Source organism: Salvelinus sp. IW2-2015, linkage group LG1, assembly GCF_002910315.2.
Source record: "Salvelinus sp. IW2-2015 linkage group LG1, ASM291031v2, whole genome shotgun sequence".
NCBI classification, from domain to species: domain Eukaryota; kingdom Metazoa; phylum Chordata; class Actinopteri; order Salmoniformes; family Salmonidae; genus Salvelinus; species Salvelinus sp. IW2-2015.
The window spans coordinates 17,281,544-17,303,661 of record NC_036838.1 but is presented as its reverse complement, the minus strand read 5'-3'; the positions used below and the strand labels follow the sequence as shown (position 1 = coordinate 17,303,661).

General features: G+C 41.0%; 1 protein-coding gene across 1 annotated transcript in view; it reads right to left on the bottom strand.

Annotated features, from left to right (window-relative positions):
• LOC111961861 (N-terminal EF-hand calcium-binding protein 1-like) overlaps positions 1 to 21,840 on the bottom strand; it is a 72,093-nt gene extending 50,253 nt beyond the window's left edge. Inside the window, exons 1-2 of the mRNA XM_023984463.2 lie at positions 21,575 to 21,840; positions 14,300 to 14,324 (exon numbers count right to left, since the gene is read on the bottom strand). Coding sequence (XP_023840231.1) covers positions 14,300 to 14,324; positions 21,575 to 21,700 — 151 coding nt within the window. The 5' untranslated portion in view covers positions 21,701 to 21,840. The remainder of the gene's footprint in view (positions 1 to 14,299; positions 14,325 to 21,574) is intronic.
• Between the last annotated feature and the right edge of the window lie 278 nt (positions 21,841 to 22,118).

The window sequence follows — 22,118 nt, the reverse complement described above, 5'->3', positions numbered from 1 at the left end:
ATTGATATCTTAAAAAATAAGGAAACGATTCACATTTTTAACCATGTAACACTAATGCTTACAAAAATCATTACAAAATCTTCTCATTGACTAAAAAGTCAGACTCACTCCAAATTTGGTCTTTGGACTCATCAAAATAGTCCCTAAAGAGTTTGAGAAAAGAATGTTGATGCATTCAATGGCCACACTATACCAGTAAATGCATATTAGCACATATGCTAATATGCAGAAATATGCTCCAAATACTTAATTCTAATTACGCATGTCGGTAGTATGAGGCTTACAAAGTAGGTTGTTACATCTACTGTAACGTGTCCAAGTAGGAATGCATGATTCAACATATTTTGATATGCAACCTAATCCAGTGACTGTCATGAATTTTGGGTTTACTTTTGGTTGTATTTTACTGTCAAAATAGGGCTCCAGAATGTTCAGATTTTTTCTCTCCATATAGATGAGTTTGCCTTTATCATTATGTGCACTAATTTTAAATATAGGCCTAATTGAATTGGTGCCAATTTACCACCTGTGGTAGTGGAAACTCAAAACACATTAGCTAGATCACTAACTGTGAATATAACACCTACTGCTAGTAGCCATCTAACAGTAAATGTAACGTCCTAATAAAAACATTGTAATGAGGGCTACTGCATTCACAATGGCCGATACGCAAGTTAGCACGCTCCGTATTTCAAAGCCATATCAGATATCTTCATTGTAAAACAGTGTGCTTTGAGCTCAATAATGATCGTTAAGAAATAAAAAGTATATCTACAGAAAGCTGAGACCATCCTCTCTTCAATATGGACTAATGTAGTTGCTTCCAAAGTCGTTTTTATTTTTAACATTTAAAAATGTTTTACAATCATGAGGGCACACGAGTGGGAGAGTGTGTGAGGCCCGTTCATTACAACAGCCAGCCCCAGCGAAACAGGCAGGAACAGCGGCAGGGCAGACACTTATTACAGGAATCATGAGGATAATGCACTTTACTGTTGAACAAATTCATGGTTTTAACATCCCATAAAACAGGACGTTTTGATTGAGGTGACCAGGTAGAGTGTGCAGCTTGCACAAGTACAACCTATTTCAAATGTAACTCGCACAGCCAAGTCAAAGGGTCGCAAAATGTGATTAAATGGTTTCAGTCTGTAGCCCTGACTTACTGTAGTTTGAGAAAAGCTAAGGGATTGGTGAAAAAAAAATAGATTTATTTACAAATAAAAAAATCTGTTACGTGTTAATTTAAACCACCATAAATCAACTCCAAAGTGGCCTATCAACTTGAATCATGTCATCGCTATCATGGACGTCCCTAAGATGAACCACACTGAATGTGGTATTGATCTCAAAAAACAAGGAAGCTATTAACTAGTAATTCTTTGAATATGCTAAAAATAATCTGCAATCATTTCTCATCATGAACCATATGTCAGATTCACTCCAGATGTTGTATTTAGACTCATTACATCAGTCTAAAATAGTTGATGCATTCAAATATGGCTGCACTGTAACTATAGATGCACGTTAGCACATATGCTAATGTTAAAAATGCTTTAAAAATCTTATTTTCTTGAACCATAAATCAGATTGGCTCCAGATTTGTTATATAGAATTAGTCACTAATGAATTTAAAAAAAGTTACAGCACTAGACTAAACTTCAATATCATTGTTGTGATATTGAGAAAAGCATGGTAATGCTTTTTATTATAATATTTTACTTTTTACCTCTTTTTTTCTCCTATCCAAATTGGTAGTTACAWCACTGAAACTCCCGTACGGACTTAGGAGAGGCGAAGGTTGAGGCATGCGTCCTCCGAAACACGACCCTGCCAAGCAGCACTGCTTGACACACTGCTCACTTAACCCGGATGCAAGCTGCACCAATGTGTCAGAGGAAACACTGTACAACTGGCGACTGTGTCAGCGTGCCCCCAGCCCGTCACAAGGAGTCGCTTGAGCGCTATAGGACAAGGACATCCCAGCCGGTCAAACCCTCCCCTAATCCAGAAAACGCAGGGCCAATTGGGCGCTGCCTCATGGTCTCCCAGTCACGGCCAGCTGCGACACAGCCTGGGATTGAACTCTGGTCTGTAGTGACGCCTTAGAACGCTGCGCCACTCGGGAGGCCGGTAATGCTTTTACTGATTGCACATAAAGGAAGATTGTCATGTAGGAACTGATTAGTTGCTTTGTTATCCAACTGATCTTGTGTCCTTTCTGTCATCCTGTGAACCCCGTTCATTGCTGCTTGCAGCTATATTTGTATTTATTATTACATTTATTTGAACAGGTGCAACGTACAACAAAACATAAGTCTCAGTACACTTCAGAAAAGATGCGTTGAAACAGATTTTGGGAAACCCTGCTCTACACCAGATGTTTTTTGGGGAAATTAGACGCCTAGATAAACAACAGTTTTTGGTCAAATTAGGCTAAACATAAAAACATAACGTTTTTGGTAGGGCCCTTTAAAAACATTGGTGGGGCGCATTAAAATCAGTTATGTTTTGCCTAATTCATTTCCCCCCCCAAAGTTTTCTAGTTTTCGCTTTAAAAAAGAGCTAAATTTGATATTCYATGCTCACAACAATGCTTAAACCACATCAAATGTTATGTCACATGTGCCAAATACAACAGTGAAATGCTAACTTACAAGCCCTTAACCAACGATGCAGTTAAGAAAAATACCAACAAAAAAAGAATTAGAAGTACCAAATAATTAAAGAGCAGCAGTAAAATAATAATAGCTAGGCTATATACAGTACAGAGTCAATGTGCAGGGGCACCTGTTAGTCAAGGTAATTGAAGTAATATGTACATGTAGGTAGAGTTATTAAAGTCACTATGCATAGATAATAAGAGTAGCAGCAGCGTAGGGGGGGGAGTGCAAATAGTCTGGGTAGCAATTTGATTAGATGTTCAGGAGTCTTATGGCTTGGGGGTAGGGGCTGTTTAGAAGCCTCTTGGACCTAGACTTGTCGCTCCGGTACCACTTGTCGTGTGGTAGCAGAGAGAACAATCTATGACTAGGGTGGCTGGAGTCTTTGACCATTTTTAGGGCCTTCCTCTGACAACGCCTGGTATAGAGGTCCTGGATGGCAGGAAGCTTGGCCCCAGTGATGTACTGGTCCGTTCGCACTACCCTCTGTAGTGCCTTGCGGTAGGGGGTYGAGCAGTTGCCATACCAGGCAGTGATGCAACCCGTCAGTATGCTCTCGATGGTGCAGCTGTAGAACCTTTTGAGGATCTGAGGACCCATGTCAAATATTTTCAGTCTCCTGAGGGGGAATAGGTTTTGTCATGCCCTCTTCACGACTGTCTTAGTGTGCTTGGAACATGACCTCCTCCCTAGCAAGCTAGCATAATGGGGAAAAGTCTATTTTTGCCTCCTCGTGCGGTGATGTCGATAGACCAGTCGTGGAATTAGTAGGGTTCCAAGTAGCAGAGGGGTCCAAGTCCAATTGGCAAAATGGGCATAGTGGTCCAAGAAACTGGCCGGTGGATCAGCTAACAGTCCAATATGCTATAGATAGCTAGCAGGCCGCAGTTAGCATGGGCCTTCAGGGGACGTCGCGCCTGTTGGGTTCCTCGGGTAGATTGTCGGTATTCCAGTCGTGAAGGATTGGCGGGGTTCCATGCCCCGTACCGGCAGTAGAAGGGGTCCGGATATTGTAGCCGAGGAGTGGGCTTCAGGAGTAGCCCAGGAGCCCTAGCCGGGAGATGGGTCTAGCATGGGCTAGTTGGTGCTTGCTCCGGGACGGAAACATTAGCCAGGAGTAGTCAATCCGGGTTGCGGTTAGCTAGCTGCCATGATCCAGATGAAAAGGTTCAGAGTTTGCAGTAGTAATCCGGGGATATGGAGAGAAAAATGGGTCCGATATGCTCTGGTTTGAAACGCGTTGTACGAACTGGCAAGAGCTTTCCGAGCTAACGGTTAGCTGACTGATAGCTGATAGCTAKTTAGCTAGCTAGCTTCAGTTGAGGTATTCCAGTTCGGAGGTAAATAGAAAAACTTTAGAAGAAAAAAAACAGATCCACACCACATTGGCTGAGGCGGGTTATAGGGGAGTATTTTGAAGTTGAGGTTTAGGAAAAATATTAAAAAGAATGCGAAGAGAAATACACTGCTCCAAAAAATAAAGGGAACACTAAAATAACACATCCTAGATCTGAATGAAATATTCTTATTAAACACTTTTTTCTTTACATAGTTGAATGTGCTGACAACAAAATCACACAAAAATGATCAATGGAAATGACATTTATCAACCCATGGAGGTCTGGATTTGGAGTCACACTCAAAATTTAAGTGGAAAACCACACTACAGGCTGATCCAACTTTGATGTAATGTCCTTAAAACAAGTCAAAATGAGGCTCAGTAGTGTGTGTGGCCTCCACGTGCCTGTATGACCTCCCTACAGTAGCACTGGGCATGCTCCTGATGAGGTGGCGGATGGTCTCCTGAGGGATCTCCTCCCAGACCTGGACTAAAGCATCCGCCAACTCCTGGACAGTCTGTGGTGGAACGTGGCGTTGGTGGATGGAGCGAGACATGATGTCCCAGATGTGCTCAATTGGATTCAGGTCTGGGGAACGGGCGGTCCATAGCATCAATGCCTTCCTCTTGCAGGAACTGCTGACAACACTCCAGCCACATGAGGTCTAGCATTGTCTGCATTAGGAGGAACCCAGGGCCAACCGCACCAGCATATGGTCTCACAAGGGGTCTGAGGATCTCATCTCGGTACCTAATGGCAGTCAGGCTACCTCTGGCGAGCACATGGAGGGCTGTGCGGCCCCAAGAAAATGCCACCCCACACCATGACTGACCCACCGCCAAACCGGTCATGCTGGAGGATGTTGCAGGCAGAAGAACATTCTCCACGCGTATCCAGACTCTGTCACGTCTGTCACGTGCTCAGTGTGAACCTGCTTTCATCTGTGAAAGCACAGGCGCCAGTGGCGAATTTGCCAATCTTGGTGTTCTCTGGCAAATGCAAACGTCCTGCACGGTGTTGGGCTGTAAGCACAACCCCCACCTGTGGACGTCGGGCCCTCATACCACCCTCATGGAGTCTGTTTCTGACCGTTTGAGCAGACACATGCACATTTGTGGCCCGCTGGAGGTCATTTTGCAGGGCTCTGGCAGTGCTCCTCCTTGCACAAAGGCGGAGGTAGCGGTCCTGCTGCTGGTTGTTGCCCTCCACGGCCTCCTCCACGTCTCCTGATGTTCTGGCCTGTCTCCTGGTAGCGCCTCCATGCTCTGGACACTACGCTGACAGACACAGCAAACCTTCTTGCCACAGCTCGCATTGATGTGCCATCCTGGATGAGCTGCACTACCTGAGCCACTTGTGAGGGTTGTAACTCCGTCTCATGTTACCACTAGAGTGAAAGCACCGCCAGCATTCAAAAGTGACCAAAACATCAGCCAGGAAGCATAGGAACTGAGAAGTGGTCTGTGGTCACCACCTGCAGAACCACTCCTTTATTGGGGGTGTCTTGCTAATTGCCTATAAGTTTCCATCTTTTGTCTATTCCATTTGCACAACATCATGTGAAATTTATTGTCAATCAGTGTTGCTTCCTAAGTGGACAGTTTGATTTCACAGAAGTGTCATTGACTTGGAGTTACATTGTGTTGTTTAAGTGTTCCCTTTATTTTTTTGAGCAGTGTATATAAAAAGATATATACATGAGCCGAGACGAGACAAGACAAAGACGTCTGACTGCTACGCCATCTTGGAACCAACATGCAGTACCACCAGCAGGCAGAGAGGCAAGAACCGTTTTTTCGCCAGCTCCGGGACAAGCAACACTATTCACAACCCTGTGTAATGTTCAATGTAATTGCATTGCTGGACTTTTGGAAACTCCATGTATTTGTATTGTTTTAACTTGCCATCCAATGTGTTAGAGATGTGATAAATGAGGGTGGGGTATTAATGGAAAGGGTTTAAAATGTAAAAATAAAAGGAAATGTATGGTTTAAACTTCTCTTGAATGTTTATTTGTTTTAGCTGATAGTGATGATTTCTTAAGTTTGCCTCATTAAGATGTGTGTGTTATGAATGACCAAAAGGTGTCTGACTTTAAAGTACAGTAAGTACACTGTCACGCGACAGAGTCTTTATGGATGTGTTATGAATTACCGAAGGTGTCGCACTTCAAACAAAGTATTACAGGACACCACATGACGTGTTAATACATTGTTTATAAATGTTCTGCTGATTTATGAAGGTTCCCAAGATCCACAGGTTAACTGTAGGTTGTGAGAGGTATTTAAATGGGTTGATGGACCTGCAAAGCTTGCATTTGTGTGTGTGTGTGTGTGTGTCAGAGCCAAGATGATTTCGAATAGTCCTACCTGAGACTGCCTAGCCACAAGGTATTCCCGTTCTGTCCCATGCTGGAGACCAGGGCTCGATTACAACCTGTTACAATGGTGCCAACATTTTGTGGCTGATCTTTCAGCGGGGGAGACCTGACTGGGCCCAGCACTGCACAGTATGGCTCCTTATATTGCTGTTTGTGAACTGAGGAACATGTAACTTGATTCCAGAAGAAAGCTACTTTCATTCTCTTTATGTTGGGGGCTTTCATCAAGGTAAGTGTTGCCTGGTGTGACTAACATGACTTCTCTTTGGAGCATGTGTCATTCTGAAGCCAAACATGTCACCCTTTATAAAGCACATGTTTGTCATATTCAACCTAGTGGGTTATGACACATTTGCCATTGGTAATTAAGTCACACAGTTATGCCACATTTATGATCCCTTTATAAAGCATGACATAGTTAGATGATTTGTGACACATTTGTATAGTGCTTATGAACGCTTTATGAAGCCTTTATAAGCTGCACTTAATTTAAGCGGAACCAGTTTGGTGAATAAAATAAAAATTATAACAAAAAACAGGTCAGGACATACAGACAAGTTTCCACCCAGAAGTCAAGACATTGTACATAATAATCATTGGAAACATTGCTATTGAACCTAAAACTTGTGAAACCCCATAGCAAAACACAGCAACAACAAATATACACTACTGTTCAAAAGTTTGGGGTCACTTTGAAGAATAGAAAGAGGGAGGTCCCGGTGCACAACTGAGCAAGAGGACAAGTGCATTAGTGTCTAGTTTGAGAAAGACGCCTCACAAGTCCTCAACTGGCAGCTTCATTAAATTGTACCTGCAGAACACCAGCCTCAACGTCAACAGTGAAGAGGCGACTCCGGGATGCTGAACTTCTAGGCATAGTTCCTCTGTCTAGTGTTTGTGTTCTATTGCCCATCTTAATCTTTATTGGCCAGTCTGAGATATGGCTTTTTCTTTGCAACTCTGCCTAGAAGGCCAGCATCCCGGAGTCGCCTCTTCACCGTTTACGTTGAGACTGTTTTGCGGGAACTATTTAATGAAGCTGCCAGTTGAGGACTTGTGAGGCGTCTGTTTCTCAAACTAGACACCTCTAATGTACTTGTCCTCTTGCTCAATTGTGCACCGGGGCCTCTCCTCTTTCTGTTCTGGTTAGAGACAGTTTGCCCTGTTCTGTGACGGGAGAAGTACACAGCGTTGTACGAGATCTTCAGTTTCTTGGCAATTTCTCGCATGGAATAGCTTTCATTTCTCAGAACAAGAATAGACTGAGTTTCAGAAGCAAGTGCTTCGTTTCTGGCCCTTTTGAGCCTGTAATCGAACCCACAAATGCTGATGCTCCAGATACTCAACTAGTCGAAAGGCGGACAGTTTTATTGCTTCTTTAATCAGAACAGTTTTCAGCTGTGCTAACATAATTACAAAAGGGTTTTCTAATGATCAATTAGCCTTTTAAAATTATAAACTCTGATTAGCTAACACAACGTGCCATTGGAACACAGGAGTGATGGTTTATGATAATGGGCTTCTGTACGCCTATGTAGATATTCCATAAAAAAATCTGCCGTTTCCAGCTACAATAGTCATTTACAACATTAACAATGTCTACACTGTATTTCTGATCAAATTGTTGTTAATTTAAATGGGCAAARAAATTGCTTTTCTTTCAAAAACAAGGACATTTCTAAGTGACCCCAAACTTAGCAGTGTATATTTTTTAGGAAATTATTTTGTTGCTGTTTTTTGCTATGGGTTTTTACAAATTACAGGTCCAATAGCAATGTAAAAATWAACACTTATTTTCCCACTAGCACAGACTTTGCTGATAAATAATTTGTTGAGGGAAAGTGAACTTGATACGATTGTGATGTGTGGTCTCACCTAAAACTATTCTACACAAACTCTCCCCTAGTATGTGACCATATAGATAGCAAAGCAGTAACTTGACTACTTAAGGGTTGTGGAGCAAGTCCATGTAAACATTTAAAAAGCATCGTTTGATTTAAAACATTTACAGAAACTTTCCAAACTTAACAAAATAGTTTCTCGAGAATCAAACAATGGTGGTGATWAATTTTTTTAACAAATATTTTACCAGGTAAGTTGACTGAACAGGTTCTCAGTTACAGCAATGACCTGGGGAATAATTTCAGGGGAGAGGGGGATGAATGAGCCAATTGTAAACTGGGGATGATTAGGTGATCGTGATGGTATGAGGGACAGTAATGCTTGTCGTGGTTGGAAGAAGAGGACCAATGCGCAGCGTGGTAAGTGTCCATATTGTTTAATATGAAAAATGAACACTGAACAAAAACAATACAACGACAAACGAACACTCTTGTACGGTGAAACAAAACCCAGAACAGAAAATATAATCACCCACAAAACACAATGAAAAACACGCTACTTAAATATGGCTCCCAATCAGAGACAACGACTGACACCTGCCTCTGAGAACCATACCAGAACAAAACATAGAAAAACAACAGAATGCCCACCCCAACTCACGCCCTGACCAAACTAAAATAAAGACATAACAAAGGAACTAAGGTCAGAACGTGACAGACAGCTTGGAAATTTAATAACAATAATAATTTGGTTTCTGATCAAAAACTTTCAATGCACGCTTGTACAGAGATTTCAATAGTTTGGTTGTCGTTTCTCCTGCTTGCGTCCAACTTGTAACGCAATAGGAAATGTGAGAAAATATCATAGCATGCATACACCCACCACTGGTGTGCATTGCCAAAGAGCTCTATTTTCATGTCATCCAACAAATGTAAACGCCTGGAGTTTGCTAAACAGCATTGGATCCTGTGCTTTGGTTAAATGACATGAAAATAGAGCTCTTTGGCCACGAGTGAGCAGAAATGAACCCCATACCTACTGTAAAATGCTGAGCGATTAACCGAAATGTCGGGTATTTTTTAAACAATTAGTTGACCAGCATCGGTTAAATTATTTGAATTACATTTCAGTCTAGGTTTTTTCTGTGAGCTCAAAGTGCAGTTTCTGTAGAGGTAAATCAGATGAAGCCTGAACTGTGTGATGTAGTAGAGATAGACAGTAGACATAGTTTAGCGCAGAACCATGGTAATTAATTACAATGACCATAATCCATTGCACGCCCACTTAAACTTGTCCGGTCTGTGCGGAGCGACACAGAAGAAAGAACACACGATTGAGGAATAGAAAGCAGCAGGGTGGTCCTTTGTATCTCGGTTGGTAAAGCATCGTGCTTGTAGCKCCAGGGTAGTGGGTTCGACTCCTAGGACCACCCATAGGCATGACCATAAGCCGCTTTGGATAAAAGTGTCTGCTAAAATGGCATATATTAGTTGCTTCACCGGCATGAAAATACATGATCTAAGTGATTTTTAGTTGATACTCAGCAGTCTGTCATGGCCGTCAAAGGGAGGAGACCAAGGCGCAGCGTGGTAAGCGTACATTCTTCATTTAAAGAACGAACACTGAACAAAACGAACAAAATAACAAAACGAACCGTGAAGCTAATATGGATAGTGCAGACAGGCAACTAAACATAGATCAAGAACCCACAAAACCAAAAGGGAAAATGGCAACCTAAATATGAGACAACGATAAGCAGCTGCCTCTGATTGGGAACCAATTCAGGCCACCATAGACCTACATATACCTAGACTACCAAAACCCCTAGAGATACAAAAAACCATAGACAATACAAAACCAGCATTCACACCCTGACCTAACCAAAATAATAAAGAAAACATAGATAACTAAGGTCAGGGCGTGACAGTCATAAAAGTATGCCTTAATTACTTATAAACTACTAAAATAGGGATTTTGTCAGACAGCATAGGTATCAGCTCTATAGAGATGAAATTATGACTTGGAATGAAATAATAAAGTCATCAGATATTTTTATTAAAGTAATGTGAATCAATTATGGTTTATGATAAGCAGTAATGGGGAGTCACTACCATCATGGGACCTTTATTAATTGTTTTATTCAGTGTTACAGCATTCAACCCACAATGTCCCCAAAAAATTATGAAACCGAAAGACTTAAAAAAACGTTTATTTTTTTATTTTTTTAATCAAACCAAAATTGAACCAACCTCAAAAAGCACCAATCGGTCAGGACTAGTCTCCGGAATTGAAACACATTGAAAACCTGTGGTTTAAATTGATTGAGGTCAGTCCATAGGTGCAGGTTGAAGGATATCTAAGAACTAGGGATGCACCCATATGACATTTTTGGCTGATACCGATATTCAATATTTGTCTTGGCTAAAGAAAACTATGCCGATATTTCAAATTTTTGCGGCCTTTTAAGCATTCTAGTACAGTTAAATAGTTAACACACACACACACAAACATGGATGCAGCGGTCTAAGGCACTGCATCTCAGTGCAAGAGGCATCACTRCAGTCCCTGGTTCGAATCCAGACTATCACCTCCGGACGTGATTGGGAGTCCCATAGGGCGGAGCACAATTCGCCCAGCGTCGTCCGGGTTTGGCCATCGTTGTAAATAAGAGTTTGTTCTTAACTGACTTGCTAGTGTGTGTAACCTGAACAAGTTATTTTGTTGACATTTATGYATGTCCCTATTACCAGTAAAACATAATCAAAACCTATTTTTTTCACTTACGTGCTGTGCTGTTTCGTTCATTTGTTCAGTCGTTTAATTCTCAACCAGGATTTCATCATACGTGTCAAGCAGTGAAGTTTCAGCTCTGTCTGTCCGTGGCCTCTCTTTCTCGGTGCGCAGTGTCACTGTGTCCGTTTCCATATTGTCCAGCTGTGTACAGTATTTACCATTTCACGTAAACCCTGTTTCTTTTCTGCATCGAAGTAGAGGTCCTAGTACCAAGCATCGAGCTTGGTGGCGACACAGTAAAGAGGCTCAGAGAGAATGCCACTGAGTATTTTAACCCCACGGTTTGTATTTTAACCTTAAGTTTTAACCCCACGGTATGTGTCGACAGTTTTGTCAAGCAGGCATTTCAATGCCACAACAGAAGGTATCACGTCTGCTGCAGGCGCAGTTGATTAGCTTATTTCTTGAGTCAGTTCGAATGGCGCTAAGAGTGTGGTCATGTTTCAAACGCCATTGAGATGGCAGCAGCGGTATGAGAACCAGCACATTCTTGAGCATGCAATATGGCTATCCTCAGTACGAAATCCTGGTCGACCCACTGTGCTCCGCATGCTCATGGGGCTGACCGCTTGTCCAAATGTCAGTCGTGAAGCTAATAGCAGTGACGCCCAAAACAAGTAGCTCATAGATGTACGTTTCATTTACATTACATTTAATGTTTCAACAATACTGTGTAACTCTGGTAGGGCAACATCTGAAAAATAGTGTGTACCAGGGCTCGACTAGTCGGCGAACGCCAACATCATCCACGACAGAGGACGGTTGATTGTCAAGGGCAATGAATTCCATTATCTTGGCGTTAATGGATTTCGCCTTTGAGTTGTCTCGTGGAAATTCTTACTCTTTCAAATGACTGCTCAACTTGAACTTGTTTGCTTAGTATTTTTCTGCTTCTGTTCTGTGTAGCGCTGTATTTTTCGTGGCATCATTACGTCATMTACTTACGTTATATAGGTATGCACGTCAGCTTTGACATCGGTTTTGCACATCGGTGTTAAACTAGACATCGGGCCGATGTTAGCATTTTTAGCTAATATCGTCTGTTTCCGATATGCTCAACGATATATCGTGTATCCCTACTAAGAACACAGCTCCTACCACTCCCCCTTTGTCAAGTTTCAATTTAACATTCTCCAAAGAATAACAGTTTGCTAACTCATTAGAATGATTAGCTCTGAAACCAAATTGCATAGGGTGCAATGAGAAATCACTAGTGTTCAAATGATCTGTCAATTGCTCAGCAACTACCCTCTCTGCAGCCTTAGAAATGATTGGCAAAATACTTATAGGTCTATAATTATTGATCATAAAAAACTCCAGATTTATATGAAGGTAACAACATCTGACTTCGATTCCTTTGGGAATATACCTTGGTTAATGGATAAATTAATCAAATGTGTTATTGGGGAGGTTAAAATATCTTTGTTTTAAAGAACACGATCAAAACCACGATCAAAACCATATTTGGCTTTAGTGGTTTTCAAGCTGCTTAAGATTTTGTTAAATCTCACCTCAGTAGTTGGAATCATATCAAACATTTTGAGTGAGTCTCGCATTGGGTGATACATATCGTGCTCACTGTAAACTTTCGCCCCCAGATCTTATACAGACTGAATAAAGAAATAGTTAAAAGTAGTGGCTATAGAGTAGCTATCCTCGATCAATCTTACRTACATTTTCAGTTTTATATCTCCCTTGAATTTGTCTTGCCTGAAACTGTCTATCTTTTTCCAAATTTGTTTACAATCACCTTTCACCTAATTTGTGACGTTAATGAAAAATGGCTTTCGATTTTCTTAACTCGGAGATCGCCTTGTTTCTCAGCCCTCTGAAAATCATTCTCTCAATGTCTAGTCCAGTTTTATTTATACTTGATATTGTTTATCAACAGGAACAATTAAAATAAATTGCTGTTGTGTCTTTAATTGAGATAGAGCCCAGAAGTTTTTTTCCTGATCCTGTGACCTGACCAGGAAACACTCCTGGCCCTAGCTATGATTGGATAAGCAGTAATTGTTCACCATTCAGTTTTCCATGGAGAAAAATTGACTTACACTAGAGGTCTTCACGGGTCCACCAAACCCAAAATTCCAAGATCTGACCCGGGACCCAATTCTGACCTTTGTCTCGGATCTGGGTCAGGTCTGATATATTGCCACGGATCTCAGGTATGTGCAATTTAAAATGTATTTACTGACGGAACCTGATTGGACYCGTACTCTGTTCATTTAATGTGTGAGGTGATGAGAACTGTGCAAGCTTTTTATCAGTGTAAGCCAATTGCAACTCAATAAAAAGTAGGCCTATAGCTTAGGCTGGCCAGGTCCAGCTGAAACTGGTATCGGACGCTCACCTTTACGTGCACCTGCTGCTGATGAGAGGCGGGAGAAAGGCAAACTGACAGCCACAACCAATCACAGAAATATAATCCATAGATGGCAGTTCCCAAGTCAGGACTGGCAGCCATTGCTAGCGTACCAAGGAGTTTCACGGTCAAATTGGTTCCAAAACCCTTCTATGGATTATATGTATATGGCAACAATGCAACAAGCTGTTTTATGTTTGGCGCGTGTGCTGCCAAAGTTGCGGCCTTCTATGTGCTAGTGATAAAACTGAGCCCACAGCAACAAAAAAAATCAAGCTATTGAACTTTTATTTTTTATATTAATGTCATACAGTGAACGACTACGCTTTTAGGCCTATGCATGCAATGCCTGGATGCATTTAGCGCTCAAATCTGACAGCTGAACTGTGAGGTGGACAAGTATTGTTTCAGCAAAGTAAAAACGATTAAAATAGGCTATAAAGTTTTRCATATGCTACACATCGAAACACAAGGAATTGAGGAATTGTGTTTTTGTACTTTGTTATAGGCTGTTAAGGACACGTAATGTGTGCTGAAAACACATTTGGCCAATATCCCTYGTTTATTGATGGCACTGGCTGTGCCAGGTCGGAGGTTTCTTTCTCTCTCTCTACCCTCGGATCTGAAAGAGTCTCTCGGATCCGAACGGGCACGGGTCTGTTTTCCACAGGCTTTTTCAGAAATGGGTCTGACTGTCCTTGGGTCCATTCGGAACAGGCCTGCGTTTTACTTTCTTTTTWAAAATTTATGCATATTAGTTCTGTGGGAATGCCACGAAAGCCACGATTGAATGAACCATAATAACAACCGCATATTTCCCCCCTAAATGGTATCGTGTGAGGATGATCCTTTAGAAATGGAACAAGAACTGTAAAAACAACACATTCACTTGAGACAAAATCTGTTGTTTACTCACCGTTTTTGTCAGCGCGGCAGAAAATCTGAAAGAAAAGGGAAAACACTTAGGTATTGATTTTAACAAAGCGTCAAAATAGGGTTTCTTGCAAGGCTATTTCAAATTGGGGTAATTCATCATAAAGACAGTTCCCAGAGACTGTGATATTCTTTTGTGTTAATGGAGCATTTGAGGGTAGGCTATTCCATCCTAATTTAAATATATATTGTAACAAGGAAACAAGCATGCAGAAAAATGCGTACATCCACTTATCCACACATTTATTYATACTCATAGATTTTATGTGTTTTACAAGGGATCCTAACTCAATACAAAGAGCATAAAACAACCCTTAAATGTGACAAGCAATTGCTCAATCTGATTTCTCCATCACTTGGGAGATTATTTCACATTATCACAATTCCAGTGGATCAGAAGTTTACATTCACTAAGTTGACCGCGCCTTCAAACAGCTTGGAAAATTCCAGGAAATTGTCGTGGCTTTAGAAGCTTCTGATAGGCTAATTGACATCATTTGAGTCAATTGGAGGTGTACCTGTGGATGTATTTCAAGGCCTACCTTCAAACTCAGTGCCTCTTTGCTTGACATCATGGGAAAATCAAAAGAAATCAGCCAAGACCTCAAAAAAGACAAAAAAATAATAATGTAGACCTCCACAAGTCTGGTTCATCCTTGGGAGCAATTTCCAAACGCCTGAAGGTACCACGTTCATCTGTACAAACAGTACGCAAGTATAAACACCATGGGACCATGCAGTCATCATGCCCGCTCAGGAAGGAGACACGTTCTGTCTTCTAGAGATGAACGTACTTTTGTGCAAAAAGTGCAAATAAATCCCAGAACAACAGCTAAGGACCTTGTGGAGATGCTGGAGGAAACAGGTACAAAAGTATCTATATCCACAGTAAAACGAGTCCTATATCGACACAACCTGAAAGGCCACTCAGCAAGGAAGAAGCCACTGCTCCAAAACCGCCATAAAAAAGCCAGACTACGGTTTGCAACTGAACATGTGGACAAAGATTGTATTTTTTGGAGAAATGTCCTCTGGTCTGATGAAACAAAAATAGAACTGTTTGGCCATCATGACCATCGTTATGTTTGGAGGAAAAAGGGAGAGGCTTGCAAGCTGAAGAACACCATCCCAACCGTGAAGCACGGGGGTGGCAGCATGTTGTGGGGGTGCTTTGCTGCAGGAGGGACAGGTGCATTTCACAAAATATCATCATGAGGATGGAAAATTGTGGATATTTTGAAGCAACATCTCAAGACATCAGTCAGGAAGTTAAAGAAAGCTTGGTCGCAAATGGGTCTTCCAAATGGACAATGACCCCAAGCATACTTACAACTGTAACGGTTTTCTTCCTGGGATGAAGGAGAGGACCAAAATGCAGCGCGGCTAGTGTTCAACATGATTTAATAAAGAATAATTTAGAACACTACAAACAACAAAACAAGAAATGTGAAAACCGAAACAGTCCTATCTGGTGCAGAACACAAAGACAGAAGACAATCACCCACAAACAAACAGTGTGAACAGCCTACCTTAATATGGTTCTCCAACATACATGAGGAAACGTCAAACACCTGCCCCTAATTGAGAACCATATCAGGCAACACATTGAACCTAAACATAGAAACACATAACATAGACTGCCCACCCAGCTCACGTCCTGACCAACTAAACAAAGTTAAACAAAGGAAAATAAGGTCAGGAACGTGACAACAACGTCGTGGCAAAATGGCTTAAGGGCAACAAAGTCAAGGTATTGGAGTGGCCATCACAAAGCCCTGACTCAATCCTATAGAAAATGTGTGGGCAGAACTGAAAAAGCATGCGCGAGCAAGGAGGCCTACACACCTGACTCAGTTACACCAGCTCTGTCAGGAGAAATGGGCCAACATTCACCCAACTTATTGTGGGAAGCTTGTGGAAGGCTACCCAAAACGTTTGACCCTAGTTCAACAATTTCAAGGCAATGCTACCAATTACTAATTGAGTGTATGTCAACTTCTGACCCACTGGGAATGTGATGAAAGAAATAAAAGCTGAAATAAATAATTCTCTCTACAATTATTCTGACATTTCACATTCTTAAAATAAAGTCGTGATCCTAACTGACCTAAGACAGGGAATTCTTACTAGGATTAAATGTCAGGAATTGTGAAAAACTGAGTTTAAATGCATTTGGCTAAGGTGTACGTAAACTTCCGAATTCAACTGTACATTCCCATGATTAATTTTGCTTGTTTGAATGACAGATTTGAAGACATCTATTTTACACTTCAATTCACATTGAATGTAACACCTTAGCTTTCCTGTCTTCCTTGGAAATGAAAGAAAATGTATTAAAGAAACCCATTATCTCTAATTGGCCCAACACATTCTCTTATCTGTCTAAATATTATTTACTTGGCATTTGCTTCTAGATGGCAGTGAGAAAGGCCCCATATTTTGCTAAAGTGTTTTGAGAGGATAATGCATCATTTACAACGTGCAGATAAAGGTCAGTCTTGCTTCCCAGAGCGTCTGTTTCAGATGGCACGTGGGAAGGTGTTAAACTAGTGGGAACCTCGAGTCCTACTGACACTGTTCTCTGAGGGGAAGGAGACTGCTGCCCAAGTGACTGCCTGAGGATGATCTCCCTCGTCGTAACTTCCTGTTTTTCAGTGTACGGAAACGCACGCACGATCGCACAGTCACGCACACACAAATATTTTACACACGGTCAACAAAGAAGCCATCAAACCTTCAGAGGAGAGTCTTTTGAAGCGTCTGCCTTCTCCTTCTGCCTAATTCAAGAAGTTGAGATCTGAGGTTGTATTCCTATTGCGTTCAAATTGCAGCTTAAGACCATGATTATTTGTGTCCGATTTACAAATATTACGCACAGCTTCACACTCCAATGATTTCAAAATGCTATCATAAACTGTGACTTTTCTATGTTACCTATAGGGGAAAATATGACATAAGATGACACATTTCCAAGGGCAAAATATACAACGGTATCGCAGAACTATTTAGCCTTGTAATATATTCATATCACAAAGAGCTCATCCACTTATCAACCAAGTGAATTAGCCAAACATTCTCTTACGCTATATTTGGGTTGTTTATCTCGAGAGCGATAGAAAATCTAATAAAAGTTGGCATCAGTTGGCATTGTCAGGCAGGAGTGCATTCATCTCAATAAATCAATATTCTGAACKGCACAATACATTTTCAAGGAGATGATGGCAAAGACATATTTTTATCTAAGCGCATTCATTATTCTTCCTTTGGTTAGTGCATGGTGAGGAGAGAGGGTCACATAAATAACATATGATCCCAACTCACTGTGATGAAACAAAGAAACAAGAATCCAATTAAAAGTAGGCAGTAAAAACCTCAACGGAGCTTCGGTGTGTTATATGAATAAGATATACACAAATTAACAGATCCAAACTCACTGTGATGATCAAGGAACAAATAAACCAACAAACAAGGGATGCTGTAAAAACTACACTGTCACTTTAGTGTGCTAGTATTCAAGGTTACTGTAAAAGCCGATGTAAACAGCAGTCTATCTAGCTTTTCCATTATTGCTTCCATTATTGCTTGTGTCAAGCTTTGCAGAAACATTGCTGCTGCTTATAACTATCTAAGATGTGCCAAATAAATTATCTCTAACTAAGGGCTCCAGCTATACATTTGGTTTGCTAACTTACTAGCTAAGTGGCTAGCTTGCTAGACCAAACTTCTTTGTTACAGCAAAGACAATCCCATCCAGGATCAAGATCCTTGGTGCCTAAATATGTTGTCTCCAAAAAAAAWTACAATTTTTTAAATACTTTTTTAGGTTTGGAGAGCAATAGCGCCCCCTGTCAGTAATATCAAATACCCCGGTATGGTACAGGAACGGTATGAAGGTATGAAAATCTGGATACTGCCCAACCCTAGTGATACCACCCAACAAACACACACACAGTCTTGTACAGCTAACCTTGTGGGGACACAACTCAGTCCCATTCAAATCATATTTTCCCTAACCTGTACTCTTACCCTAACTAGGGATGCACGATATATCGGTGAACATATCGGAATTGGCCGATATTAGCTAAAATGAAAACATCGGTATCGGCCACTCACTAGTTAAATGCCGATGTGTAAAACCGATGTCAAAGCCGACATTAATTACTATATAACGAAGGGACATGATGTAATGACGCCACGTAAAATTTTGCACTATGCGTGCAACACAGCATTCTGAAACTAGCCCACAATGTCTGCTTTTGGGATCAAGCAGTCAACAAGTCAAGCAGTCATTTCAAAGAGTAACAAAAAAGGCAAGACAATGGAATTTCATTGCCCTTGACAATCAACCATTCTCTGCTGTGGGTGATGTTGGCTTCGCTGACTGGTCGAGAACCGGTTAACACTACCAAGTGCGTTATTCTTCCGATGTTGCCCTACCGGAGTTACACAGTAATAGCGTCACTGCTATTAGCTTCATGACATACATACTATGGAACGCCGTTTGGGTCTTTGCATGTCAAAAAAGATAGTAGCACTGTCAAAGCTATACAAAACAGTCAGCAAACAAGCAAACACCGGCCACAAACGATGTGTTTACAATACCGCATAGGTAATAAAGAAAGATTTGTTCGACCGCAACTTCTGGGGTTGCTAGCTTTAGCTTGGTACCTAGCTAGCACCAATACAACCAGCCTGAAAACAATGACCAGTAGAAACTGCAGTCATTTTCATTATTCTTAGCGATGATTTAGGAATCCTTGTGAGTAAGTCTTAGCTAGGTTGCCACTTGTTGTTCAACTATTGAAGTTGAACTTCAGTTCATGAAAATAAATAGCTTGCCAGCTACTTAACCCTGTTGCCCAAAGCTAACGTTATATGCAGCCAGCTAGATTCATCTGGCTAGTGATGCTCGACCGGACCGGGTTATGTGTTGTGAAGCTAGCCACAATAAGGATTAGGCACAATAGTGGAATTTGCAGGTTGCCTTCAAAATAAAAGTATGTAATTGAAAGTGATGCAAATGAACACAAATAGTAGAATTATGCTATACTTTTATTTTGAAGGTGTTGGGTTCTGAGAATATGAAATGTTACTTATTCATGTCACTGATGAAGTCCTAAGGTTGAGGGTCTACACCAGACTTTAAGGGGTATAGGAGGAAGGTATATACTGGGTGCAACTAAGCTTGGAATGTGTTGAGTGCAGGGAAGCGATTACATGTGACAGGCATTGATAAGGGGAGACGGGTGGAGATCTTAGAAACGAACAATGTCACTGAGGGAGAGAGGGTAATGTATAATGTTTACATTGTCAGGATATGTTGTTAGCCATCAGGGATCCTCTGGGCGGAGACGAGACACAGTCTGGTATCAATAACCATGACAGCCTTGAGTTGGGAAGGAGTGAGCACTTTGGGGTAGAGGTCAGGTTAGGTGAAGTGAGGAAGAATAGATATCACTAAGGTTCTGTCTAGTAACAGAGATGCATTGGCTGTTCGGTTGTGGAGGAGGAGACTCAGCCTAGGAGAAAGGGTTAAATATCAGTGCTTGTGTTGAATATTTGTCTGAATTAAAGCTGTAACGACCCTTTGGGAAGAATTAAACTTGGTTAAGCTTCTCTCGTGTCCGTGAGTTATTTACTCTAAAAAATAAGAACCTAACAAAGGCTAACTGCAAAGTCCACTATTGTGGCTAATCCTTATTGTGGCTAGCTTCACATAGATGGGTCCGACCACCATGAATCAAATAAGAACTGTCTTATAAATGTTATAAATTAGGGTTATTTTAGATGATGACACCTAACTATATCACCTAGCTATATAGTTAGCTAGCTAACTATAGCTAGTCAAACAGATGGTCATTTTGCTATGTTTTTGGGGAAGAACATTGTTTGCATTCATGAGCTAGCTAGCGTTTTTTTAATGACCAGCACTGTAGGTGCACAAGACAACTTTACTAGCATCATAGCATACGTATCGATGAATCGTTGTGACATATGAAATACAAGTGATAGTGTAATCAATGKGTAATAACTACGTAAAAAAATGTATGATCGAGTTAAATTTTTGTGTGACGTGCAGTCATATTCAGGTCCTGATTGGTCAACAATTGGTCAAATAGTTTTAAATAGTGTCTCTTTTGACACGCAAAGACCCAAACGGTGTTCCATAGAAATCCTGGTTGAGAATGGAACGACTGAACAACAAAACAGCACAGCAAGTGAAAGAAATAGGTTTTGATTATGTTTTACTGGTAATGGGGACATACGTAAAGCCAACAAAATAACTTTTTGGTCAGTGTGGTGTGTTTGTGTGTGTGTAACCTTTATTTAACTAGGCAAGTCAGTAATATCGGTGCATCACTAACCCTAACCCAAAAAACCTAACATTAACCCTAGCTCCTAACCCTAACAAAATGTCCCCAGTTGGTCAAATTTGTTTGTTTACTATTCTTGTTAAACACACACACACACACACACACACACAAAGGTTGAGTTCAATACATAGTAGTCAAATATCATATCAGGAGTCAATGAGTGCAGCAAGGTGTGGTGGAGATATGGGCACTTAACCTCAATTGAATGTTTGTGTCGGTTACAGTAGGTCGATAATGGTGTCTTTAGCCACAATATGGCAAGATGTATTTACCATTAATTTTTAAAACAAGATGCTTACAAAACAAGTAGTTAATCTCCATGATGATTGATTATAAATACATAGAGGTTCACTGGTTTTTAACACAATTAGCCTTTGGTTCAACTCTGCATAATAGTTTTTGTGCATGCTTACAAGGGTGGGTATAATTTGTGTTACGTTCCAACAGTAATCTGTTCCAAAAACTTAGTAAATAACAAGGTTGTRAACAAACAACGCATACAAAGTTGTATCGCGGGAGAATAAGATACCAGGTAGGGAGGCAATTTTGTTTAGTTTTTCACTCACCACGTTTATTCTGAAAAATGTTTGTCCTCACTCTGGTAGCCTATGTACAAACATTAAGAATAAGCTACGTGGTGAGTTGATGCCTATTCGGCAGCTAGTTAGCTAGGTGAATTGATCATGCTACTTTATATGCGTTGTTTGTTGGCATCCTTGTTATTTACGAAGTTATTGGAACAGATTCCTGTTGGAACGTTCAACAAATTATACCCACCCCCCAAATTAACATACATCAACCATAGGCAAATAAAGAATTTCAATAGGTTGATTGTTTCTGACAGCAGTGTGCAGAGCTTTCAGAGAGAATATGTGACTACTTACATCTTTGAAAATTGGAAGTCCATTAACAGGGCTATGCAGTGGCTGCGGTTGTTCCTGCTGAGCGCGAAGATGCTTATTTTTCGCCGACTGAAGGCACATAGTGATCATCTCTGTGCACGCCAACATCTTGATGTGGAAGATGTATAGCCGACTTGTAGACACCTGCTCTTTGGAAAGTGTAGCCTTTTGACAAGGGGTTCAAAAGTGTCGCCCTGCCCTGTTAAACCGAGACAAAAGTGCTGCAACAGTGATGTTGATCTGCAACCGTGCTCCAGCAGTGATGCTGCTCTGCAACTTTCTGCGGTAGGTAACCCCACCTTCTAGAGCGCTGATTGGTCAAAATCTTTGTTGCGCATCCCTGCAAGGCAAGAGGAGGAAAAGCTACCACGTGGCGCAATAATAACATTATTTTACAATATAAATGGTAGAAAAGGCTAGAATAGGCGAATTTCAAACATTAGAAGCGAATAAGATTGATAGAGCTACAATAAGGATGTTGATATGAAGGAAATCAAATTTGGCCTAACTCTAACTGTAGGTTAAA